At 46.3% G+C, this 26,581-nt stretch overlaps 1 protein-coding gene across 1 annotated transcript in view; it reads left to right on the top strand.

The window, feature by feature from the left end:
* Positions 1 to 8,684: 8,684 nt before the first annotated feature.
* The window catches only part of LOC142037698 (TOG array regulator of axonemal microtubules protein 2-like), a 34,285-nt gene continuing 16,388 nt past the window's right edge, over positions 8,685 to 26,581 (top strand). Inside the window, exons 1-11 of the mRNA XM_075042179.1 lie at positions 8,685 to 8,716; positions 9,002 to 9,331; positions 17,148 to 17,233; positions 17,988 to 18,287; positions 18,758 to 18,969; positions 20,091 to 20,129; positions 21,715 to 21,887; positions 23,140 to 23,186; positions 25,058 to 25,248; positions 26,198 to 26,270; positions 26,307 to 26,393. Of these exons, the coding sequence (XP_074898280.1) occupies positions 8,685 to 8,716; positions 9,002 to 9,331; positions 17,148 to 17,233; positions 17,988 to 18,287; positions 18,758 to 18,969; positions 20,091 to 20,129; positions 21,715 to 21,887; positions 23,140 to 23,186; positions 25,058 to 25,248; positions 26,198 to 26,270; positions 26,307 to 26,393 (1,570 nt within the window). The remainder of the gene's footprint in view (positions 8,717 to 9,001; positions 9,332 to 17,147; positions 17,234 to 17,987; positions 18,288 to 18,757; positions 18,970 to 20,090; positions 20,130 to 21,714; positions 21,888 to 23,139; positions 23,187 to 25,057; positions 25,249 to 26,197; positions 26,271 to 26,306; positions 26,394 to 26,581) is intronic.

Raw genomic sequence — 26,581 nt, 5'->3', positions numbered from 1 at the left:
TGCTTGGGCGTTGCGCACAGCTTTAGGCATGATTCTCACGCAGTGGTGGCAAGCAGGCAGGGAGGGACCGGGAACATGTTGCAGGTCAGAGTGTGTCCCTGCCTGAAGGTCTGGGTGCTGCGGAGGTCCCTCAGGTGTTTGCAGCTGCGGCACCCAGGGATCTGCCTGCCAGGCCTGCAGGCAAAAGATATTCCTTGCATCTCATGCCTCAAGATTTCTTCAGAGAAGTGGTTGCTATGCAGCCTTGTTTTTTCCTCGTGTCTGGCACTGTTTGCCTGCTGAGCTCGTGCACCTGGAAAGGGGAGCCTGCTGTACTCCTGGAGAAGGGGTCCAGCTTCACAAATGGCTGTCCCTGCTTCCAGTCGTGGAAACACAGGGTCTGGAACAGAAGAAATCCTTGTTTCCTTGTGGGAGGCAACCCACAGCAGGGTTTTACAGCTCCCGGGGGGAATACAAGCTTAACAACGTGGAGCTAGATTTCCGCAGTGAAGGACACGCATGTTTGTGAAGGAGGTTGGTGGACAGCCCTGTCTCATGCGCTGTTGCTTTCTCAGCAAGGTGGTGCTCCGGCGGGGGCTGGCAGGAGCCAGGCAGAGGGGTTGCTTTTACTATGCTCTGGTGGAGGTTGCTGGGTGCAAGCGTCTCTCCCAGAAGGCAATAAAATCTGGGAGAAAGATTTGATGATTTTTCCTTTTCTTTTTCTCTTTTCAAAAGTTGTTTTGAAGTCTTAAAGCCACATGAGGGAAGCTTCTGCTGGGTGACTCCAGCCGTGTGCTGGAGAGTTTGGGTGTCATTTAAAAAAGACACAGTCCTGGGACGTGTGGAAGAGCAGCAGCGCTTCGGTGGCGGATGGAAGGAGGGGAGAGGAGGACAGGTGGGAGCTGCAGAGCAGATGGAGTGGTTTGTTGACAGGGAAATGGGAAGCTCCTCTTCATAAGAAGAGCAACAGCCTGGTCTCTGCCTCACCACAGGAGGCAGAGTGAGAGCTCCCACCTTGGCTCAGGTGCTGCCCTCAGGCTCCCAGGGCTTGTTTTGCTGCTGTGTGTGGGCAAATGGGCAAGTGCCCCACTCAGCTCCTGCTCAAACTCCCCTTGCTCTGACTGAGGCCAAAAAGCAAACACTGCACCTTTGGTCCTTCCTGGGCTCACACTGTTATTTTCCAGGTAGAATCAAGGAAGGTCGAACTCAAATCAACTTTCTGAAGCGGGCCCTGCTGAGGTTTAGGTCAGTGTTATATGGCTCCCGGGGGTGAGGGTTCACCCCTGCAGGATGGTAATCAAGTCTGCTCTTGCCAATGGTTTAAATTGCTGCGTTTCACTGAGTTTAAGCATGGCACCTCACTCCAAAGGATGTGGGGGAAAAGTGCATTTTCCTGCAAGCAAAGAGAGTAGAAGCAAACTTTAGTGAGCTCACAGTCTCTCTGATACGTAAATGCCCAGTCCCAAAGCGATATCACGCTGACGAACAAACTTGCCTCCAGGTTAGCCTCTTTTCAAAGGCGTTTTTTACTAAAAGCATGAAGCTCTGAAAATTGAATCTGGGAAAGGTGTAGGAGGAAGAGGAGGAAAGAGCCATGGTCTAACACATCTTGAATTTCTTTTAGGGTGCAGAGATGCTGGCCTGCCACAGCAGTAGGGGGAGGACAAACCAAACTCTCTGAAGGATTGAGATACAGGGACTCTGCACATTATCAGAGGTGTTTGCTGGTTACTTTCTCCCTCCGTTTCTCTCCTTCTCTCTCCGGAGATAATGCCTTTGCTTCACTTGTTTTTTCATTCCCTTTCTTCCTGGTAATATCTGTGCTCCCTCACCCCTAACAATTTAGCAAGCTGGGGCTTTGCTGCAGAGACTGCTGCTGTAATGACAGTGGTAACTGCTCCTATTTGCATAATATCCATCACCCCAGGGCATTTGAGAGCTTTGCAAAGCTTCCAAGCATCATTTGCATTTTTCCGTTGGAGATACTGACCTGTAAGAAGCAAAAGTTGACTTGTTAAAAAATCTGCGGCCTGCAGAGGTCACGCTTATACGCTCCTAACTTTTTTCTGGCCTTAAGATTTGTATTTCTGGCCTTGAGATTTATATTTCTATTTCTTTGCAGGCCAGGCAATGAATCAGCAGTAGAGCTAGCCTGCTTCTGCAGTCTTCCACTTTCCATGCTCTTCTTCGGCTGTGTTCACTTTTGGATGTTGGAAGTGATGGCAGTTTGGAAACGTGGTATTTTCTGTCAGGTCAGTGAGCCAAACCATTGCAAGGTTTCATCAGGCAGCAGTACTGTGTTGCGTGTTCATATCTGGCAGCTCTTGTTTGTCCCCTTGCCTGTAAAGCATTGCTGTTTGCTGCAGAGACAGCCTATTACTCCTTTACCTCTCCAGCTCACCCAATGCTGCCAGCTGGTAGATGTTGAAAAATAGTAATTTGTCCACCTTGACTGAAGATCCTGCATTGGGGCCTCTGGGCACCATGGTGTGGGGCTCTAAGCAGCAGGTCAGATGCAAGACACCTCCTGTGTTTAGCAGGCGTGAGCCCATGGACACTTGGGCGCTCTAGGGATTTAAATCCCTTGGAGTTAGGTGATACCTTGTAGGTTAGGTGAATGGAGGTGGTGTGCTTTAACCCCAGCTGGCAACTAAGCACCACACAGCCGCTCACTCACCTCCCTCACAGTGGGATGGGGGAGAGAATCAGAAGGGTTAAAGTGAGAAAAACTTGTGAGCTGAGATAAAGACATTTTAATAGGTAAAGCAAAAGCTATGCACACAAGCAAAGCAAAACAAGGAATCCATACAACACTTCCCATCAGCAGGCAGGTATTCAGCCATCTCTAGGAAAGCAGGGCTCCATCACGTGTAACGGTTACTTGAGAAGACAAATGCCAGTACTCCAAACACCACCCCCCCCCTTCCTTCTTTATCCCCCAGCTTTATAGGGTGAGCACGACGTCATATGGTCTGGGATATCCCTCGGGTCAGCTGGGGTCAGCTGTCCCGGCTGTGTCCTCTCCCAACTCCTTGTGCCCCCCCAGCTCCTCGCTGGTGGGGTGGGCTGAGAAGCAGAAAAGGCCTTGGCTCTGGGTAAGCACTGCTCAGTGATAATGAAAACATCCCTGTGTTATCAACACCGTTTTCAGCACAAATCCAAAACATAGCCCCATACTAGCTACTGTGAAGAAAATTGACTCTATCCCAGCCAAAACCAGCACAGGAGGCTTTAAATATTTCAGTGATGCTTGAAGAGCAGACTTAGGCCCTGAACAAAACAGAGGTGCTTAGATACTGTAAAGACCAGGGAATAAATTCTAAGCGGTGCGAACTGTTGTATTTCAAGGTTCATACAGCACTAACAACAGTACTGGGACTTCAGTGGAATAGACATAAGAGTAGTAAAATGGACAATTAAGCTGGTCTCGTTAAAGGATATGCTCCTGTTTTTGCATGTCAGCCCTGCACCTCATGCTCCCAATGCTTGTTACTCATAATGAAAAATTTCAATACAGAACTCGGATCCCAGGTTGCAACTGAATGAAATTGCTTCATATCATTGAGAATTTCCCTGCCTGGTGATTACACAGGAACAGGACAGAGCCCTTAGGATGCTCACTTGGAGTTATCTTGGATTTATGCAGCTGTTTGTGGAAACCTGCTCTAGTCAGACTGCTTGGAGTTGGTTTGTGCCTTTACGAAAGATGTGTGGAACAGTATGCAGGGCCCTATCAGGAGAAAACTACTGGCCAGGGAACATATTTTAGTAGCCCTCTGGGATGGCTTCACACAGGAGTATGGGGTGGGAGACCGCTCTCCCTGAGGCAGCTGAGAGGAAGGCACTGAGGCAGACAAGCCTGGTATTTCTAAGGAAAATGCTTTTACAAGAAACCAGTGTGAACCAACAAACAGCTGGCCTAGCATTTCAAGACATGGGCCACTGGTTGGACTTAATTTGAGGATATATTAGTTCAAGGTGCTGATTGTGACTGCTTCTGTAGCCAAGCCTTGAGTGTTGGGCATTTAGAGCCTTTCCAAGAGTCCTTCATGGCAGAAATCCCACGTGCTGTGAAGACCTGCTCTCAGAAGAGATGGCAGCAGCTGATCGGTGCCTGCTTTTTCTAGCGCTAGGCCCCGCAGCTTTACTGCTGTCAGCTAATTTATGTTCATACGGCATTAGCAGCTGGAGGCCCCTCAGGGCGAGGACCTCTCTGCATGAGGTGCTCTGCAAACCCCTGCATGGCCTCAGCATCTCGCAGTTTCAGGGTCTTCTTCAAAGTGCCTCGATAAGGAGGGGAAATCTTTCAATGCTTTTGGTCCAGGCTGGGTTATGCTCAAGGCAAAGGTGTGTCAGTGTACTTGGCTTCTCCTCATCTCATTGTGTCTGGCAGTCACAGGAGCCCAGAGAGCAATCAATCACCCACCTTTGGGGAACAACCGCTCTGGGCCACAGCTCTAACAGAGACCGTCGCAGTGCTCAGTGGGAGCAAACTTGTGTACAGTACTCAAATAACCGTGGTGTCCAGCACAACACCTCATTAGAGCTGGAATGAGGGCTTGTTCAAGTGCTTTTTGAAGGAGCTAATGAGGTTTGGCATTCAGATCAGCTTATTCTCAACTCTTCATTTGCTGCCCTGCGTAAGCTGCTGCTTGTGGTAACTCTTGTTTTGATATAGAGAGCAAACTGCTAATTGCTTAATGATTGTTTCTCTCTGTAACTTTACATACCAAAGACTGGTGTTCCTCAAGGATTAAGCCTGTCAGAGACTGGTACTTGGGAGTGATGAGCAAGAAGGAACCATGAACAATCACAAAACTTAATTAAATGTTTGATGTATTTACGATCTTGTTAAGAAGGCACAAGTAGAGACCTTGCTTGAATAGATAGGGCCAGAAAAGACAAGAACTCCTGCTTTTGTTCTCATCCTTGTAGATAATTTAACTTAAACTAACCATATGATTTTACACCACTGAGAACTTAGATAATAAAAGCACTAACGAGCACTGATGTATCAAAATATGTAAAAGACCATACTGCACAGTATGGGATGATTAAAAGAATAGATACATAGCGAACGAGAGACACAATGGGGCTGTTCAATCTGAGCCAGAAGCACCCACAAGCAGCAGGCCTCAAGGACGCAGCGAAGGCTAACTGTTTCTACAAAGTTTGATGAAACAGGCACAAAAAGCCAAGCAAGATGGGCCTTCGTGACCGAAAGCAGAATCATCTGAGGAGGGTCAAATAGCGGACAAGTGAGGAAGACTATGGAAGACCACCAGAGGACTTCCGAAGACCACCAGAGACCTTCAATGCGCCTGCGTAAAAGACATTTGCATATGCTAATAGTTTCCTGGAAAACTAAGGAATATGTATAACATTTCTCGGAAATCTAATGAATATGTGTGTAGAACATGTACTTAACCTGCACAATTAGGCCCGACGGCGCGCACGACTTTGGTGGGACTACCCCCCCCTACCCCGTGCTGCCCAGCGCTGAATAAACATACCTACTTTACAATCTCACCGATTGTGGAGTCTGTTTTCCGCACGTCAGTTTCATGGTTGAGCAGCCCTGCTCTGCTGAGAAGCAGCCATTGTAGGAGCTTTTGATAGGGACATTGAACTTTTAAGATCTTCCAAATGAATGCTGAGGGCACAACTTGTAAAAAGAGCATCACGTGGGCGATGCTTTTCACGTTACATCTTTTGTCTGTGCTTCTTGCCATGCACAGTAAATATATGAGGAAGCAAGTTTGCTGGTTCAGAAATTCCTCAAAATGGTAAGAGAAAACAGATTTTGGCTGTGTTATCTTGCTTGGATCATTGTGCAGAAAGATACAGGAGCACTTCTTGTGACCTGTGTGTCTAACCTAAGTGGCTTTGACACCAAGAACTTAGAAAAGTGGGGAGAGATGCAATTAGTAGCACAGGGACCTGCCTTGTGATTCTCCTGCAGGCCTGGGGAAACTGCCCAGGTCCACTGGGCGATGGCTTTTTACTCTACATAAAAACTTCATCCTACAGACGCGTTATGGCCCTGCAAGCTGAAATCCTCTGGCCAAAAAAACCCCAAACAACTGTCATCACTCCAATTCCATTTTATCCTCACAACTAGCCTCTGGCTGGTGAGATACTGGGTTCAACCTCCACAGTGGCTCCAGTCCTGACGGGCTCTGTAGGGTTGTTGGAATCAGCATGTTTCACATAACAATACTGTATGTTTGCTGTGCTGGGAAGCCACCAGAGAAATAGCTTGTTAATTGGGAAAGAAAGTAATGATAGCATTAAATAATCTCTGTTTTCATTTACTGGGTGCTAATGATCCAAAGAAGCTGAAAATCCCAAAGGATGCGTTTCCTTTTGATTAACCCAGCAGAAGGATGACAAGGAGTACAGTTACTGTCTATTGAAACATCACCAGGGCCTGGAGCTGTTCACATGCAGCTGCGTTCCATTTTTTCTTCTTCAGAAAGCCATTTTCTAACGCTTTTTTTCACTCAGCAGTGAACCACTGCTACTGTTCTCCTCTGTACAGAGAATGGCACCAGCTTGTTTTCCATGCTCCTGTCAACAGTGGCAAAAGATGAATCCTGCACACCCAGTGCTTCCCCCAGGCTGCAGGCAAACTGCTCTGCTATTATCATTTGGGTTACAGTGGTTTCAGTGCAAGGGAGAAAGGGGTGGCCCTATATAGCTGTACATTTGGGGCTTTCCATATCATGTAGCTGGCCTGAATTAGGTACTATGCCCTGAATTTAGGCAATCAAGTCTTTGGGGGTCATGGAGGTGCCATAAGTAATGCCCTTCCTAATTATGCTTTATAGCATGCTAGCATTTAGGTAGGACAGACTGGCAGAGGAACAAAACTGAGGCATGGAGAGCCTGACTTTGTGCAACAGGGTTAAGTCAGTGGTAGAGGCAGCCTCTGTTTTAGCTACAGGATAGATTAATTTCTGGTACTTACTGCTTTCTTTTGGGCATTTTTAATACCTTAAGCAATGGGACATGCTCAGCTTCATTTAGGAGGTGATCTTAACCAGGCAAAATTGCTGCTGGCATATTTCTTAGATATTCATCCTATGCAATGAGACCAAAGAAAATATACCTTAATCCCTGCTTTATGTCCTAGTCCCACTTGCAATGATACCTCTATGCCTTGTTTTAAAGTACAGTCCAAATAGACCTATATTTGTATTTTTAAGGGTGTTTAGTGCCTGCCTTTTGTTGAAAGTAATGGGAATTAGGCTCTAAAAGCTCTCCAAGCACCTTCATTCATTGACCTTAAGCTGTCTCTGTGAATTTATCTAGACTAACAAAAAGAGTGAAAGCCAGAAGTGGGTTAACTGTCTCCGCTAACTCCAGCCTTTCTGAAATCACTTGTTTTACTCCAGATGAATGCTTTGATAGCTTTTGAGCAGAGTTAAATCTTTTGGGCAGGGGGTGGAGCAGCACAGGGCCTTGCTGCAATACGAACAATTTCTATTAAAATTTGCTTGAGGATGCCATTTTATCTGATTGTAAGTTTGATTGATGGTAGGGTACCTCAAGTCCTTGTACAGCATTCCTTGTTATTTGTTTTAAGCTTACAGAACAAATGAATAGGGACCTGCCTTTGCTTCCACCGAGTGCAGAGGCATTTTTCCTTCTGTAATACTTTAACTGAACTGTGTCTGTGATTGATCCTTCTGGCTGCACTGAGCTACCATGTGATAGTCGCTCTGTTTGCAGAGCTTTGGAGGCACCCATGAGTGGATTTTCAAAAGCGGTTCACACTGGCATCCTTCTGTACTTACTGACGTTTATAGGAATTTTACTGCTGGCTTACCATTCTGACCTCTGATCCTAAGGCACGCTCTGCAAAATCCCCTCTTACCTCTCACTTAGGCCATAAGAAATGGGCTGATATGTTTAAGGAAGCCCAAGTCCCATATAGTGACTAAAGTCTGTCAGAAGGTGAAAAGAAATCTCTATAGAGAGTTTTGAAGTGAAAGAAATCAAACTGGTAAGGAAACAGACTGCAGGGACTGAAGCTGATGAGTGTCACGTTTTGCTATAGCACTAACCTGAAGGGCTAAGCCTAAACTTCCTTTACTCTCATATACCTGTGCCCTGTAACACCGTCTACAACTCCACTGGCCCTGTGGGATGTGCATTTGTTGATGTGAGCGTGGCATATAGTTTCTGGATAGCTGGCATCCCTAAATATGCGTTATGCCATAGCCTCAGGCTTTCTGAGGTGCTGCAAGTGCTATAGGTAACTCGGCAACACTATAAATGCAGGCAATTTAGCTACAAGGGCAGTTGTTTCAACTGCTTTTCTCCTTCCTTTCCCACTTGGTGGCAGATCTGGCAGTATTTGGCTTGTGTTTTAAATTGTGGCTCAGAATTACCCATGGATGTGTGATAAAATCTTACCTATCCCTTTCTATGGAAAAAAATCTTGCAGATGGGTGGAAAATGCTAGAGAATAGGGGTTACACACCAGTCTCCAGTATTGTTAGCCCGGTGCCGCCCCCCCCCCCCCCCCCCCTTAATTCCAGGTACATTTGTATTAAAAAGGAGCAAATGATTCTAACCCCCATTTTTTTGGTTGCTCTTGGGGCAAGTCCAATGTGGCCTTCAAACTCTTTGTTATCAAATGTGTGAAATGATGCTCCTGCTGCAGCGGCAGTGCCGAGTTCAGTGGGAACAACTCCAGCATGCTGCACTGGGGCCAGCAGCAGTGGGTGCGGTGAGAGCCTTGCCTCGGCTGCCATGCTCATACAGCCATGGGGAGAACAGCTGCTGGGGCGGAGTTATGTCTCCCCCGTTATGCCGACAGCAGTCTTCCTCCAGCATTTGGAGTTTGTGGCCATGATTTTGACAGAATTTGGAAAATGCATAGCTTGAATATATTTTTATGCTGTTTTAACACCACCTGACTTGAGCAGTTTCATATGCAGGAACCCCTGTATGCGGGGCAATGCCAGGGATCGGTGGCTGTCACTTGCACTAGCAGTGTTATTTTTCCATATAGGCTCCTGATGCTGCTGGGAAACCCACCAGCAGTTGTATCAGGCCCAGCGACCAGCGGCACATCGAGTAGACTCTCATCTGCAAAGAGCCCCTTGCCTCCCCTGCCATGGAAACACAAGATGATTTCGCAGCAGGTGAAGGGCTGCAGCAGACCGGAGACTTCTTCATCCAGGGCTTGTTGCAATCCCGTTCCTGCAGCCTTTGCCTGGAAGATGTTCGCCTACAGTGGCCGTGCCACTGCCCAGGAATGCTGCTCGGCTCAGGGAGGCAGAGCGTGTACAAAACCTGCATTCAAAGCGCTGATCACGAGACCCTGGAGATGCTGGCAAGTGCAGCAGCTATTCTTCATGCTGTACAAGTGCATCTTCATGCTGAGAGCCCAGCCTCAGAGGCTGCGTAGTGGGGAGGATATTGGTCAGGACAAGGGGTAGGGAAACATGCTGTGTATAATTTTGAATTTTCAGGAACAGCCAAGATGAGAAATTCTTTTTTGAGGCAGGCCATGTTTATGTTGGTTTTGAGTGTCTCTGCAGTAAAGAAAGTAGGGAATAAACCTGTGTAATAATGAAGCAGAAAAAAGGAGTGTAGGGTTCAATTATATGGAACTTAGTTATCGGGCCTGAAGGTGGCTCATGGTCACAAGAGTGTTCCAGACGCCTTTAGAAGGCTTTGAACAGACTAAACAAGAAGATAGAAAAAGAAAGATCCCAGTTAGAAAAACACAGGTGCACATTCCACGATAAAGGGAACTTGGCACAACCAACCTCAGTTCAGGGGCTTATCTTGACCAATTGGACTAAGACAAGTCTTGCATGCTCTAATTAATACGGCCAATTATGTCCTATGTTTATGCGCGTGTACAGAGCGGGTATAACTAACTTTATCTTACGTTTGTGCGCGTGGACAGTACCGATGTAACCAATCACCGTTTATGCTTGTGCGCGTGGACACCAAATGCTTGCATGCAGCAACCAATCAGAGTTTCTAAACAACTTAGAGAAGTGTATAAGAATGATCAGCTAGGCTCAATAAAGGGGCGACTTTAATCATCATATTGGTGTTCTATCGTCCGGACCCCGCGGAAATAAACCCTAAACCCTGCATTTGGTGACCCCGACGTGATCCGAAGAGGAACAAGAGGCAATGCTACTGAAAAGGCGGGGAATTGCCGCGGACCACGGTGGCTTGAAAGACAGTGCCGGACACTGCTCGAGAGAGGCAGGACAACACTGCTCGGGAGAAGCAGGACAACACTGCTCGGGAGAAGCAGGTAAATCGTAAGCTTACGTTGGTAAAAAGGGCGGCATGGGTACCGCAGCATCTGCGAAAGAAAAGGCAGCCGGAAAGATATTTACGAGGCTGGTTGAAAAAACAGAGACAGATATTAAAAAGGACAGAAACCTTTTAATTAGTGTTGGTACGGCTTTTGAACTTAGTACCTGGAAAGCTATCGGAACCTCCCTATGGGATGAAATTAGTGACGGGTCTAAAGAAGTTAAAGGTCTTGCAACTTTATGGAAATTGATTAAGACAACTCTGCAAGAAATGAAAGCAGATCGTAAAGCATCTGCGTCTGCTTTTGCTGCTCTCTCTCTCCAACCGCAAGCGAAAGGGAAAAGCGGGGAGAAAAACATAATGCAGCGAGAGAGACTTTTTGGAGCTTGTCCGCGTGCTCCTGTGCCCTTGACTTCTGCTCCACTCCCTGGGACTGCCGATATTAATCAGCAATCTGACAGTTTCCAAGCCTCCCTAACCGTACAATTAAAGGAAACCCTACAGAATCAGGGACTGAGTAAAAATCCACCTACAAGAAAACAGCCCCCAGGTACCACCGTTCAACATGAACAAATTATACCGAGCATATACCCTGATTCAAATAATGCAAACAAGGACTTGGCTACTCTAATAATAGAGCAAAAAGAGAAAATGTTAGAATTGCTGGAGGAAATGCGGAAAAGAGACGGGGGTAAAGGTGGGCAGCCGTTGACGTGAAAGAAATATGAGAAAGCAGTAACTGCGATCGTGGAAAGTATGGATTCTTTTGCTAAAATGGTGGGCAATGGGGAAGAAAAATCCCTCAAGGATAAAACGCAAGAACTGATTAACCTGTGTGTACAAAAAGGGGAATTAATGCCTGATGAGGGAAAAGGGTCTGAAGAGAGATACGAGGATAGATACAAAGGAATGTGACGGCTAACAGACCCGCCCTTACAAAACACGGAAGCAGCCTGGGCAGGACCCCCACCACCACCACCCAGCGATCCGTCTTTTTCGCCGGGACAACGTTGGCGCGGAATTATTGAACAAGCCACTATAGAAGGAATAACACTGCCACCTACTATCGGATCATTTCCCGTGTTCACTGAACCAGGAGGAAAGCAACAATGAGCGCCTCTGGACTGGAAAACAGTTCGAGAACTGCAAAAAGCCATCATGCAATATGGAATAGACAATAAGTATGTACAACAAATGATACAACAATTTTTTAAGGCACAAACCTTAGTGCCAGCGGATATAAAGATTTTGGTGGAAATGTTCTTTGAACCAACTCAGAGGTTGCTGTTTCATGATCGGTGGAGACAGAAAGCAGAAGAAGCCCAGGTGAGAAATTTAGATGCTGGGGCACAAAATCCACTTGCATTTGTCAGTGTTGATATGTTACTTGGCATGGGACAGTTTGCTACTGGTCCCGTTCAGGCTGCATTAAGACCAGAGATTTTACAATTGGCACAACAACTAGCTCTGGAAGCTATTTCAGAGGTGCCCCAAGTGGGTAAACCAGTCCCACCATATTCTCAAATCATACAAGGGGAAGAGGAGCCGTACATGAAATTCCTTGACCGTTTAAAAACTGCTGTCGATGCGTCGCCCACCTTAACCCCCAAAGCGAAAGCTGCGGTCGGAAAGGACTTAGCTATTCAAAACGCGAATGCAAAATGCAGACAAATCATTGCGTCGCTTCCATGTACAGCTACATTAGTGGATATCATAGAGGCTTGTAATCGCTTACCTCTGATACAGGAACAAGAGAAAGCTAAAATACATGCTGAAGCTCACGCTGCAGCGCTTGCGGTAGCATTACGACCGATAGTGCAACAGGGAAAAGGAGACCGCGGCCCACACAAAGACCCCTTAGCGTGTTATCGGTGTGGTCAACCGGGGCATTTGAGACGTGCGTGCCCCCAACGCATAGCAACGCAGCCTCGATCTATGCCAGCACTAACTAACAGCAGTCAGTCAAACTCTCCTGGGGTCTGTAACAAGTGCGACAAGTTCGGACACAAAGCCAGTGACTGTCGATCAAGGTTTAAAAAAGATGGAACACCGTTAACACTATATTAGGGTTTGCAAGTTGCGGAAGCCTCTGTTTGTCCACAAAAGCTGTCGCTACACAAAGACATATGAAATATACATGATGTACAAAAACTTGTCGGAGACCTACAGTGGATTTGGCCTTATTGTGGTATCACAAATACAGACTTACAACCACTGCTGGACTTATTGCGGGGCAGCAATAGCTTAACTTCTGTACTACAACTAAATGCATCGGGACAGCAAGCCTTGACAGCAATTGAGCAAAAAATTACATCATCTATGTCTGGCAGATATATCCCTGATTTACCCATGAATTTATATGTATATAACTCAGATAAGGAAGTTGTGGGAATTTTGGGTCAGTGGGATGAGCGACAGAAACAAAACCCATTGGTAATACTAGAATGGATATTCTTGCCTGCTAGCATGTCAAAAACGGTAGTCACTAGAATTGAAGCTCTGGGAATGTGCATTCAAAAAGCAGGGGTGAGGGCAATACAAATTTCAGGGAGGCAAATGGACAAAATTATTTTACCTATGTCACTTGATATTGTGAATAATGCCATGATGAAAAATGACTGTCTTGCAGTAGCTCTGCTGGACTTCAAGGGGGAAGTGGATAATCACTACCCCCCTCACCCATTCTTTAAAACAATGTTAACAATGGAACCACGCTCTATTTGCAGCGAAAAGCCGCTGGAGGCCATTACCGTTTTTTACTGATGCTAGCAGCAGAACGGGTAAAGCGGGATTTGTGTATCTTCAGGACGGATCCTGGAAGTCCGAAGTCATTTTGCCAGAGGGGTCAGTACAGGTGCTTGAGCTATTAGCTGTATGCGCTGTTTTCAAAAGGTGGGATAAAACACCTGTCAACATTATTTCGGATTCTCAGTATGTCGTTGGGGTAGTCAAACGTATGCATAGGTCCTTGCTAAAAACTGTAAATAATAAGCAGCTGTTTATGACATTTTTTGAAATTATGGATGCTATTAGAAAAACGGACAGACTTATTTTTTATCGATCATATTCGTAGTCATACAACGTTGCCAGGATTCATTGTGGAAGGTAATGCGTGCGCAGATCGACTGGTAGTAGCCAATGCAAACGTTCGTTCTAATACACCCAAGCCTGATTTGTTTGGGCAAGCGCTGCTATCCCATAAATTTTACCATCAGTTGGCAAAAGCGCTGAGTAGACAATTTAATCTTCCCTTACAACAAACCAGAGCTATTCTTGCTGCCTGCCCAAACTGTGCGAATATTCCAAGCTTACAACCACAAGGGGTGAACCCCCGGGGATTATCACCATTGCAAATTTGGCAAACAGATGTTACGGAGTATCCCAGTTTTGGGAGATAAAATTTCATTCATGTATCTATTGACACATATTCGAACCTTATGTGGGCTACTGTTCATGTATCAACCAATGCCAAGGCCGTAATTAAGCACCTATTGGCAGCATTTGCGGCCATGGGAGTACCAACAGAAATTAAAACAGACAATGGCCCGGGATATCGCGCACAGTCATTAGAAACATTTTTACAGCTGTGGGGGGTAGCTCATAATTTTGGCATACCCCATAATTCTACTGGCCAAGCTATCGTTGAACGAGCACATCGGACATTAAAGACTCGTTTAAACATTTTAAAAACAGGGGAAGACATGCGGCATTGTACCCCTCAAGAATTAATAAGTAAAGCACTGTATGTTTTGAATTGGCTACAGCCACGTGGCACTGAGGATCAGATCCCAATTAATAGGCATATGTGTGAGAACAACAATGTTGATAAATATCAGCCGCAGGTTTCAGTATTTGATCCAGTTTTAAAGCAATGGCAGGGACCTTGCAAATTATTTACTTGGGGAAGAGGGTATGCTTGTGTTTCCACAGGTAACGAACAGCCCCATTGGGTACCGGCAAAATGGGTCAAGCCGTGGATTGAGTGACCAGATGACACAAACAACTCAGAAGATCGAGAGCAAGAGGCAGCGGAGACATCAGCAGGTCCCGAAGCCCTAGACAGACCGACTAGACAAATCACGACGGAGACCGGCAGTCAATGTGGAAATTAAGAATGCGTGTGAAAAACGCGGAGTATGATACCGGCTTTAGATATGTATCTTAGTGCGAGTGGGTAGAAAGGATAGTCAAAAAAAAAAAAAAAAAAAAAAAATTTTTTTTTTGTGTGTGTAACCATTATAATAGACATTTAACTAACCAACTAACCTACTAACCTATACCTAATCGTATAGAGAATAAGCAGTTTAGAGTTCTTATAGCAGATATATATATATATGATTTAATATTGGCCAGCACTCGGTGAAACATTACTCTTAAGAACCGAGTGTGGAACTAGTTTTAAGATACCCTGATATGTAGTCATTTTAAAAAAAAAAAAAAAAAAAGTGAGTTAGTTAAAACTAAAATTAGAGGTAAGGTCATTGACTTAGTTAAGAATCTAGAAACAGAGCAATGGGGAAGTCCACTTTTTCATTAATAACCTGGGGCGAGATTATGCTTGTGTTTTCACAGGTGCAAGCCCACAATGGACTTCTGTTCAATTTACATGATCATCATCATCCGGAGCATCATAGATGGTGTGGCAATACGAATACCACCTCAGCCAAAAACTAATGCGTAGGTCATCTTGGCTAACATAACAGATCAAAATTCTCAGTGCATTGCAACCGCATCACAAAGCCCATGAACAAATAGACAAGATGGCTATGACTCGTGCAGCGCGCCTGGCCAGCGAGCGCATGCGTCATAGGTTTCCAGATGAGGCGGATTTTGGCACCCGCTGGCCACGTGTGCTAAAATCCGTTCCTCTACAAATATATAAATACCGGGATTTTCCAAAGCGCATCAGGCTGGTGTACAGCAAGACCATAGCTGCCTCCGTGGGGACGCCCACATAAAGCTGACACCTACTGATTGCTGGGCTGAGTTTGCGGAGCAAGACGGCACAAGAATGTACAAGATGGTCCATCCTTGTATGTTGCAACGTGTTTAAAAATTAATTGATAGATCAAGTAAGGCTGTGTTAATTGAAACAAAAAAAAAAAAACAAAAAAAAAAAAGGGGGGGGAGATGTAGGGTTCAATTATATGGAACTTAGTTATCGGGCCTGAAGGTGGCTCATGGTCACAAGAGTGTTCCAGACGCCTTTAGAAGGCTTTGAACAGACTAAACAAGAAGATAGAAAAAGAAAGATCCCAGTTAGAAAAACACAGGTGCACATTCCACGATAAAGGGAACTTGGCACAGCCAACCTCAGTTCAGGGGCTTATCTTGACCAATTGGACTAAGACAAGTCTTGCATGCTCTAATTAATACGGCCAATTATGTCCTATGTTTATGCGCGTGTACAGAGCGTGTATAACTAACTTTATCTTACGTTTGTGCGCGTGGACAGTACCGATGTAACCAATCACCGTTTATGCTTGTGCGCGTGGACACCAAATGCTTGCATGCAGCAACCAATCAGAGTTTCTAAACAACTTAGAGAAGTGTATAAGAATGATCAGCTAGGCTCAATAAAGGGGCGACTTTAATCATCATATTGGTGTTCTATCGTCCGGACCCCGCGGAAATAAACCCTAAACCCTACAAGGAGACTGTTTGGATGGACAATTTGCATCATACAAATACAGTAATCAAATAAGCCCACTGAATATTGGGGACATCTAATGCAGAGTGCAAACCTTCTTTTAGTGTAACACCTGGTGAGTCATTGTTTGTGTCTTCATACTTTCTTTATTGTGATGAGAAATAAACAAACCAAGAAACCCCAACCCCAAATTGACTGGGAATTACAGAAACAAAGGACTTTCAAACTAGTTTTGGAAAGCTTCTACTTCCTAGACATTGCCAAATCCTAACGACTGTTGTGGGTTGCCTGCCCTTTGAAAGGAAAGGAAAGAGCTCTGTAAGTCCTGGCTGGGCCACCAACAGAAACGTATGCAAATTAGTAGAACGTTCCGTTGCCGTAGCGCTGGAATGGCCGTTCCACCCCAGGCAGACTAGGCTGCAGTCAAACAGACAGTTGTAGCGGTCAGGAGTGCGGGTCAGTGCTGGTATGTATCCTGGTTTGACTCCAGCTGGCAAATAAGAACCACACAGCCGCTTGCTTCCTCGCCCCTGGTGAGATGGGGGAGGGAATTGGAAGGGTAAAAGTGAGAGAATTCATGGGTTGAGCTATAGTTCAATAGGTAAAGCAAAAGCTGCATGTGCAAGCAAAGCAAAATAAGGAATTAATTCACCACTTCCCATCAGCAGGCAGGTGTTCAGCCATCTCCAGGAAAGCAGGGCTCTATCATACCTAGTGGTTACTTGGGAAGACAAAATACTATCACTCCAAACACCACTCCCCCCCCTGCCCCCCGCCCCCTTTCCTTCTTTATCGCCCAGCTTTATAGGGTGAGCATGACTTCATATGGTCTGGGATATCCCTCGGGTCAGTTGGGGTCAGCTGTCCCAGCTGTGTCCCCTCCCAACTCCTTGTGCCCCCCCAGCTCCTCGCTGGTGGGGTGGGCTGAGAAGCAGAAAAGGCCTTGGCCCTGGGTAAGCACTGCTCAGCAGTAACTAAAACATCCCTGTATTACTGAGGCTGTTTTCAGCACAAATCCAAAACATAGCCCCATACTAGCTACTATGAAGAAAATTAACTCTATCCCAGCCAAAACCAGCACAGTGTGTTAGTCTTCTATGGAGAAAGGGTGTCTGTTTTTACCTCTCTATATCAAATGCTGCAAATTTGAGTATTTGTACTGTCCTTATTTTAAGGCTAAGTACCACGCCTCTGTTGCTCTGTACTACGGGACCTTTCCCAGATTCAAACCCAGATACACAGCTCTGCGAGGTGGAAGCATTGATTCGAACTTGCAGTTTTGTGGCAGTACTTGGATCACTGAAGAAGGTGAGAATGGAAAGGGGTTGAATATGCAATGGTGGCCTCAGCCAAATGGAATCCCCCCCCCCGATTTCAGGGAGAAATGGTCCTTGGAGGTCAGTCCTCATGTGCTGGCTCCGTGTCAGAATAGGTGGCTGGCAGAGCTCTGCAGATGATCCTGCCCTCCTCCAGTGGTATGCATGGCATCACATCTCTCTGTCACTAGTTCATTGTGCTTTCTCCTTTATCAACAGTAGCCAAATCACTACTACTGCCAGCCAGGACAGGGCCTGTGGCCCAACTGGCTATAAATTTGGCATGGGAATGAGATGTGAGTTCTGTTCCTAGCGTTGCTATCAATATGTGGTCTTGCAATAGGTAAATTCCCAGTTCTTCCTCTGCTTGCCCATCAGATCAGACCTTGGGGATGGGATGGTGCTGTAGAAACACTGGCAAGGTCTGCCTACTTGCTGACATGTCTTTATGCTTTCCAGAAATAACCAGTAGCACCGTGTGGGTCTATTGGTAGCTTTCACAGAAGCCAAGTCCTGAAATGGGAATCTTTTTTTCCCTCTTACCAGTGGGGCCTTCAACCTCTCTCTTCTGGCTTGCTAGCTCAATGCTGTTCAGAAGAATTAAACTGATGCTAGTTTATGAAAATTAAAACCAAACTGATCTTCTGAATGATTAAAAAAAAGTTGAATGCCTCACTCATTAGATGGGCTGATTGTAAATATGCGAGGTCAGCTAGCTCACTTGTTGCCTTTTACCTGATCTACAGCTTCTTTTCAGTCCATATTAACAACGCAGATGAAGAAGCAGCCCAGTTCACGGTATGGGGATGGAGTTAGGAAATTTGTGCACCCGAGGGCGATCTCTCCTGTGCCTGGCTGGTTCAGCAAGGCTAGCATGCTTGACCTCAGCACTGGGGCTGGAGGATGTCTCCCCCGCCTTTCTCACGAAGCCTTGACCCAGGACCCCCGAGAGAGGGATGTGAGCAGTGCTGCCCTGGAAAGCATTCAGATCAAGGACAAGCTGAAGACAAGGATGATGTCTGAGGACCTGTTAGCCTCACAGAGAGGTAAGGTGGGAGCCTGCATGCTCTCTTGTGGAAAGAAGGGTCTTTCCCCAGCCTACAGAGGTAGCGCACATTCCCAGTGAACATTTCTCCCCTGCACGTGCCCCCCTGCGATAACCTGCCCAGCTCTCGGTCCCCTGTGTAGCCCTCCTGTTGCTGTAAGGGTGTACAACTGTGGGGCAGGGAGAGGAGCAGAAGGGTGTACGTGCAGGAGAGGTATTCTGTGTAAGTACAGGTCCGTGGGCTCCCTGTTGCCTGACAAGAGCCTGGAGGACCAGGGTGTTCCTCTGGTGGCTCTGTGGAAGTGGGAAAGTATTGTCCACTGGCCTGCTTCAAGTGGCTGCCAGCATGAGCATGTTTCCCTGTGCAGTTATTTAGAAGTTTCCAAGAAAGCTGTCCGATGAAATATCTAGCTTCAGGTGCTTTAAGTTTGTATTGCTGCTTCTATTACGCTTTGTGTCTCCACTTTGCAGGCCTGACTGACTGCAGTGACTGTGAGGGGGTTACCCTGAAGGCAGTAGTTTCTAGGTCACCTTCCCAGAGGCTCCTGGTAACCTCCAAGTCCACGTCTCCCATCCCAAACAGCCTTCCTTTCTCAGAGCCCAGCAGGATGAGCAACGGAGAGCAGGAGCATGGGGAAAACGACACAGGCTGTGATGACAGTGATGGGAATAACAAGGAGTTGGTTTTATGTGGCAAGGTTTTGGTAGCGGGGGGGGTTACAGGGGTGGCTTCTGTAAGAAGCTGCTGGAAGCTTCCCCTGTGTTCGAGAGAGAGCGAGCCCATACCAGTCGGCTCTGAGACGGACCCGCCGCCGGCCAAGGCCGAGCCAATCAGTGATAGTGGTAACGCCTCTGTGATAACATTTTTAAGAAGGAAAAAAAGTTGGGAGAGTGTGAAACAGCCGCGGGAGAGAGGAGTGAGAACATGTAAGAGAAACAAGCCTGCGGACACCCAGGTCAGTGAAGAAGGAGGGGGAGGAGATGCTCCAGGCGCCGGAGCGGAGATTCCCCTGCAGCCCGTGGTGAAGACCCTGGTGAGGCAGGCTGTCCCCCTGCAGTCCAGGGAGGTCCACGGTGGAGCAGATCTCCACCTGCAGCCCGTGGAGGACCCCACGCCGGAGCAGGTGGGTTCCCGAAGGAGGCTGTGACCCCGTGGGAACCCCGCGCTGGAGCAGGTTCCTGGCAGGACCTGCGGATCTGCGGAGAGAGGAGCCCGTGGAGCAGGTTTTCTGGCAGGACTTGTGACCCCGTGGGGAACCCGCGCTGGAGCAGTCTGCTCCTGAAGGACTGCACACCGTGGAAAGGACCCATGCTGGAGCAGTTCGTGAAGAACTGCAGCCCGTGGGAATGGCCCACGTTGGAGAAGTTCGTGGAGGACTGACCCCGTGGGTGGGACCCCACGCTGGAGCGGGGGAAGAGTGTGATCAGCCCTCACCCTGAGGAGGTGAAGCGGCAGAAAATAACGTGTGATGACCGTAAACCCCATCCCTGTCCCCCTTGTGCCGCTGGGGGGGCTTGGTGGAGAAATCCGGGAGTGAAGTTGTGCCCGGGAAGAAGGGAGGGGTGGTGGGAAGGTGTTCTGAGATTTCGTTTTATTCTCTCATTACCTTACTCTGGCTGATCTGTAATAAATTGAGCTAATTTTCCCTAAGCTGAGTCTGTTTTGCCCGTGACGGTAATTAGTGAATGATCTCTCCTGTCTTTATCTCGATCCGCAAGTTTTTGTTATATTTTTCTCTCCCCTGTCCAGCTGAGGATGGGGGAGTGATAGAATGGCTCTGGTGGGCACCTGGCGTTTAGCCAGGGTCAACCCATCACAATGTCAGAGGGAAAAGGACATAAAGTAAGGAAACCAAGCCATATCACATGTGATGGATCTTCAGTTTATTTCCTGTAGGCAGAGCTCTGAGATCTTCTTCCCCTGTGGTGTGAGCCCAGGGAAGCAGCTGAGCCAAGGAAGAGCTCAGCTGGACATCACGCTTCAGGCTGTCTTTGCAACACGTGTACTGCAGACTTCATGTCCTCAACATCTATCAGTGGGAGAAGAGGGCTTTAAATAGTTTCTATGCTCTTTAATGGCTCCCGCTGTGTTTTATGATTGAAAAAACACCAGCAACCAGTCGGAGCAGCTAAATGTGTCTAATCTGGTCAAGCATATCCTTCTACAGTTAGTGAAATACATGTACCTGTGAACCATCTGTACATTGCAGTTACTGTTGCAGACCCACCAGTGTCTTGGTGGCTTTTCATATCAGCTCTGTCTGCTTTAGATGGAAAAAGATGTTTGCTGGAGCAGGCAGTCCTCCAAACTAAAGTTTAGGTTGCCTCAGCTTTTGAGTTGTACAGCTATGTCCTTCTGCACAGTTATCTTGAATAATATTTCTGGAGTTCAGCAGCTTCTGTGCAGCTTCATCCTCTCCCATGGGTCTGCCCAGGGGTAAGTTATGGGAACTGGCAATTCTGGCCATGGGGAATGGAGTCCAGACCCCATCTACTCAATTGCCTTTGCAGGAGGGGCAGAAGCTGCAGTTGTTTTTGTTTTGCCATGGTGGGGAGGAGAAGGCAGATGAATAACGGCTTTTGTAAACAGGATACCTAATATAAGGCTAGCGCACTTTATTTCAGCCCTGCAGATAGAGGGCCAAATGTATCCCTCACGTTAACTCTGTTGGTTTCACTGGAGTTTGAACAGGTCCTGATTTGGCTCTTTAGCTGTAACAAGAATGATGGGATACTAAGGAAGGGTATGCGTTTGCCCCTGCTCCCTCCACCCCCCTTCCTAGCCATGGCATGGGGAGCCTGAAGTAATTTCAGCAGGCAGGGAGACCCTACACAGAGCAGCAGGGTAGGGAGCTCTGCTGAACTTCATAAATGACAGTGAGCTTGAGATGATGGATTGCGTGGAAGCTGGAGAGAACCAAGCAACCTGAGAGCACATTAGCATCTGGGCCGAAAGGCTGGTTGGGGACTGTAGGAAGGGCAGGAGCGGAAAAAATTACGGGCTTGAAAAAAGCAAGTTTTGACAGCGTGCAAAATGACTTTGTGGGGACTTGGCTGGAGTTCAGCAATGGCTGGTAGGCGCTTTAGGGACAGCGAGAGGATAGTGATCTAAACCCATTCCCATACCATCAGAAAGGCTAATAGAGGCAATGGCACCCCAGAACATCCTTATGCCAAGCAGACGGATGTCAGGTGGGAATGCAGCCACTGCCAGAGAGGTGAGCGAAGGGAGAGACCTGGCAACAGTGTGGGACATGGTCTCTCCCTCACCACTTTTCTTCCCATTGCCCATCCTAGGCCAAGCTGCTCCACCAGCTTTACTTTTCTTCTCCTGCCAAGTCCTAGCTAAAAGCATGGCTAAACTTTTTGAGACATCAAAGGGGGAAGGTTGGATGCTCAAGCTGAGTGCTGTGTTCTACTATTTCCAGGCTTCCCCGCTGCCCTTCCCTTGCAGTGGTGGAGATGGGAAGAAGTCAATGAGAGTGGCTTTGATTCCCCCTGTCTCCAAGCCAGCAAGACCATCTGATGGGGCTCCTGGCAGTGCTGCAGTGCCTCTTCCAAGCTCTCAGCACCTGGTTTTCCAAGAGGGTCTGGAGATGAGGTAAGCCAAGGTGACCGCCTCTCTAATATGCCATTCACCTCACACTTCTTGTCTCTTGAGGTTGTTTTTCACAGTCAGCTTTCCAATATGTTTACGCAAACTTCTGTGCATTCACAATTTTTTCTTATATATGATGATCCAGCACAATGTCAAAACCAACATCATACACTCTAAGGGCAGGGGTGGGGGGGGTGTGGAGGAAGCAGGACTTAAGAGGACCTTAAAAGCAGGTCCTCTGCTGGACTCTGATACTGATTCATTCTGTAATCTTTGTGGTGCCATTTGGGAACTGTATTCCATGGATCTGAATACAGCATCTGGTTTTGTGTGTGATCTTTGACTGCCAATTTCTGTACCTGCAAGAATATGTTAAGGCAAATATTGGCTATTGTATAGCTGCCTGCAAATTCAGATGCTGCTTCTGTAAATGTCAGTCGTAACTTCTCTGTGTCGTGTCTGGGCCTTCACTGTGAAATGAGAGCCCAGGTAAATCTCAGTTTATAGATGTATAATCCTATAGACGTTTAATATTTACATATGGTTTTAAGATCAAAGGGGGCAAGGTGCTAGAGAACAGTTACAGGGCTGTAACTGATGGAAAGATATTTGCTTGGATATGCACGGGGAAATCTAGCTGTCAACCTTATCCTAGTTATAACAATAAATAAGGAGTCATAGAAATATAGTTCCAATTTAAAAGCTTCAGCATGGCTTTTAAAGCGCAATCTGAATATCCTTACCTACCAGTTGAGTTGGAAAAACCCCTTTTTCTTCTTGAAAGAGCAGGGAGGTGTAATATTCTTCTCAGGAGACAGCAGTGGTATTACCATGTGTAACCAAGATACTCTCATCAGTTGAAGTCATGACCAGGCAAAGTTAGGCTTCTGCAGCAGTATAAAGGTAGCTGCCCACAATACAGACTTATGACTGGCTTAACATCTCTTGCTGATTCAGGAAGGATGTATGTAACAGTGAGCCACTTATCTCCAAAAGGAGAGACAGCAAAATTGGATATTTAAGGCCCAAATTGAAGAATGACTCCTGTGTTTCAGCTGGAGCTTGATGAGCTCTGTGTGACTCCAGCAACTGAAAGTTTAATGGCAATTAATCAACTTTGCATATTGTTGGTTTTATGGGTTGCATTTGCTCCTTCATTGGAACGACCATGCTAAGAAAGTTTGCCTCCTTTAATGCTATCCCCCCTTTCTTTTTCTATCTCTTCATATATTCTTTTATCCTCAATTCTCTTAAGGCCAAGATCAGGCAGAAGCAATGAAGAGAAGACCCTTGAATCTCTAGGTAGGTACAAGGCATGGCTGTCCTAAAATGACAATAGGAATCCTGACCCATGGGTGGCATTGTGAAAGTTTGGTTGAAAACCATCCTGTAACTTTTTTTAATTCCTTGGTGTGCTCAGACGGCTCCCCCAGAACCCAGTCACTGGGAAATGTGCTCTGGTGATCCAGTGAAAATGACTCCAGCATGGAGTTATGAATGACAGGAGCTGGAGGGGTACCTTGGGGCCCTGGAAATGCACAGTAGGAAAAGAAAACATTCCTCTACCTCATGCTCATACCTTTTGTCCCCCTGCACACTCTCTAATGTCATGAAGATTAGAGAAAGATGAGGCATTTCACATGAAATGAGAAATGTTCCCACTCCTTCCTCCTACACTTGAAGGAGAAAACCTTCCATTGGTGCAGTTTCTGAACCAAACCCTTTGAGATCTGAAGTAGATTCATCAATATTGCTTATTTTTTGCACTGGGAGAAATAGTGAAACCTTGTGTGATAGGAAGTCCTTGTGAATTTTCCATTTCCAGAGAAAGAGACTCAAAAAAGGATCCAGCCTATGCAGGATCTGAGCTTTCCATCCTCTTAAAGCACAAGCCTAAACTCAATCCTGAGTAATGAACTGAAGTTTCCTCTGTGCAACTCATTTACTTCAAACCACATATGCTAGCTTTATGATTACAAATCTTTTCCCCTACTCTATCTGCATATGTCAGTATTGCAAACGGAGGCTGGGGTAGGAGATGCCTACTGGCTTCTCCCCCTCCCCACCTTGCATTATTACTAGTAATAAGACTTCTGCGAGACAAAATGTGGTGTCTGGTGCATCTGTGTTAGCCAATACTTTTAAGTTGAAAACCTCACTGACACCATTGCTGTCCCTTTGCCATCTGTGGGTTTGTAGTGATAGGAGAGATGAGAATTTAACAAATAATTTTGCTGGTGCAGAAGAAGGCAGAAGATCCACTGGTCCCTTAGCTCAGTGTTAGTTCCGCCAAATAATCATTCCCAACGGGCTTATGGGAACGATTCCTTTATTACTGGTATGCAGCTAGTATGCTGAATGCAACTAGGGAGAAGTACTGCTGAGTTAAGTAAGGTGACAGTTTTGCTGGATACATTCTGGACTAGAAATGAGCTATATTGTTAAACCATCTCTCTCTTTTATTATTGATCTGACCATTCTGCAGGGAAAAAAATCCTGATGTAAGAAAGTTATTCCTTTTTTCCTGCTTGGCTATCACATGATTTTATCATCTGCAAAGCCATGTTAGGAATGATTAGTTCTCTGAGTTTTAACAGCTCTGTTTGGAGAGTATTTCAGAAGGAGCTGCACTGTGCTGTTCCCATTAAGAAAATCAGCCTTTAGTCAGGCTGCCCAGAAAGTGGGCTGATCTGCTGCAATTTGGAATGAAACTCCTTGGGGAGAATGAATTCTCTAACCTCAAGAACACAGTTCTGGTTTTGGTAACACTCTAGCAATCCTAAGCTTTTCTCTAAATGCCCTCTAAAATATTCCAGCGAAGAGGAGGAAATGTTGATTCTTACCTCTACAAAGGCATATAGCCATTAAAAAGCAGGAGTTCTTTTAGTAACTAGGAAGAAGAGGATGTTTACTAAAATCAGAATGGATAGGAACAGATAAGAACCTTTTTGGCAAGAGCAATCTCCATCTCTCTGCTCTTCTCTATCAAACACAGCTAGCTGTTCACCAGAAGCCAAGGGCTGAGGCCTTTATCATGCGGTAGGTTTGAGTCTGATGGCCAACAGAGTAATGTCATTTCTGCTGCCAGTGCAGTATGGTAGTACTCCATCTGTTTGGAGAGGTCATATGTACCTCGCTTTTCTCATACACAAGCTATATCCATGTCTTATTAGAGCTCCAGACTCTGGCACCCGTCTTGCCTGTTCTCAAGCATCAACCTGTTGGTGGCATGAAGTCTCCCAGACGTTTATGTGAACCCGTGCCCCAGTTAACTGGCCTCCCACCCAGCCAGGCCGAGAAGATGGATCATCTCATGAGCGCTCCCCTTCTGAGTGACGACGACTTGAAGGACAGCAATGGAAGGGTAAGGGCTAAGGACAGGGGTGAGCAGGCTTCCTTTTCAGTGAGTGTTCAGTGCTTAGCACAAAATGTCACTGAAAATCATAGTCTTCCTCTCTTGGGGAGTGGATTCTCTTGGGAATACATTTGAAAGCTGCAGAGCAACTGCTTGAGCATTTTCACTGGTACAGAAGTCACTGGTTGGGAGATGGCGCTAAGGTTATGCCAGAAGCATTCTTTATGTACGAAGGCCAATTTAGAGCACATCTGAATGGCAGAGCAAGTTACACATCAGCGAACATGTGCAAAGTGCATGCTTGGAAGCACAGAAGCAAAGATTATAATATTGAGTGTAAGCAAGGCTGCAAAATAAAATGGGAGAGCTTAATTTTCCTTGGTTACCTTTCTTGCTGTATCTCCCAGCCCTCTCATTCTCAATTTTTCTATTCATTAAGACCAATGTTTCTCCAACTTGTTTTCACATGACTCCTTTTTTGGACTCATGTGTTTTCAGAGAGCAGCTGAATCCTTCAGAAGCAAGGAAGTGAGAAGCAGCTGCAATTACTGGCCGTGAGTGTTAGGAAGCAGCAAATTACCTCTCATTGCTGGTTATTGCAGATAGTTTTTGTTCCCCCACCCTGGCCTGAGGGAACTGAACTGCCTGTTCGCTGGTCATGTGAGCTCTTCTTACATCTCGGAGCACTCCTGACTCTCTTAGATCGAGCAGGGCTTCCTGACATAGATTGAGAAACAGTGTCTTGGACCAGTGGAAAGTTACAGTAGTAAAGTGTTATACATAACTTGGTGTAATTGTATGCCACAGTGAGGAAAGGAGGAGTTCTTCTGAAACTATTGGGATGTATATGGAGCTGCATTAAAGACTATGACGCTATACCACTGTGTTCCTGAAGAGGTGTTGTGTATGCTTTGTGTATCTCTCTTTATGCCCCATGATGTATTTCCTTTGCGGCTAGATCCGTGTTACCTTGTCTAAGTCAGCTCAGAAGAAAATAGACCAGAAGCGAATGAAACAGCTGGAGCTATTGCGTAGAGAAAAGGAGAAAGAGAGAGAGAAGGAGAAAGAGAGAGAGAAGGAGAAAGAGAGAGAAAAGGAAAAGTCCCTGCAACTCCCTACACAGAGCGTTGACCCTGGGGATGCAGCTGAAGAAAGTAAGTGGTTGCTATAGTTGTAGGCCTTTTTGTTCACTTGCTTGCTATTTGCATAGTGGTGCAAGTGTCTATGAAATCAGACTGGAAGGCTGTTACACTTGCATCTAAGTGGAAATTAGAAGAGAATTTATTTCCATTTTCCGAAGGAAAATACAGAGGTATGAAGTGTCTTGCCTGTGGCCCACCCT

Source organism: Buteo buteo, chromosome 12 (genome assembly GCF_964188355.1).
Source record: "Buteo buteo chromosome 12, bButBut1.hap1.1, whole genome shotgun sequence".
NCBI lineage: Eukaryota > Metazoa > Chordata > Aves > Accipitriformes > Accipitridae > Buteo > Buteo buteo.
This window is presented reverse-complemented; position numbering and strand designations above follow the sequence as displayed.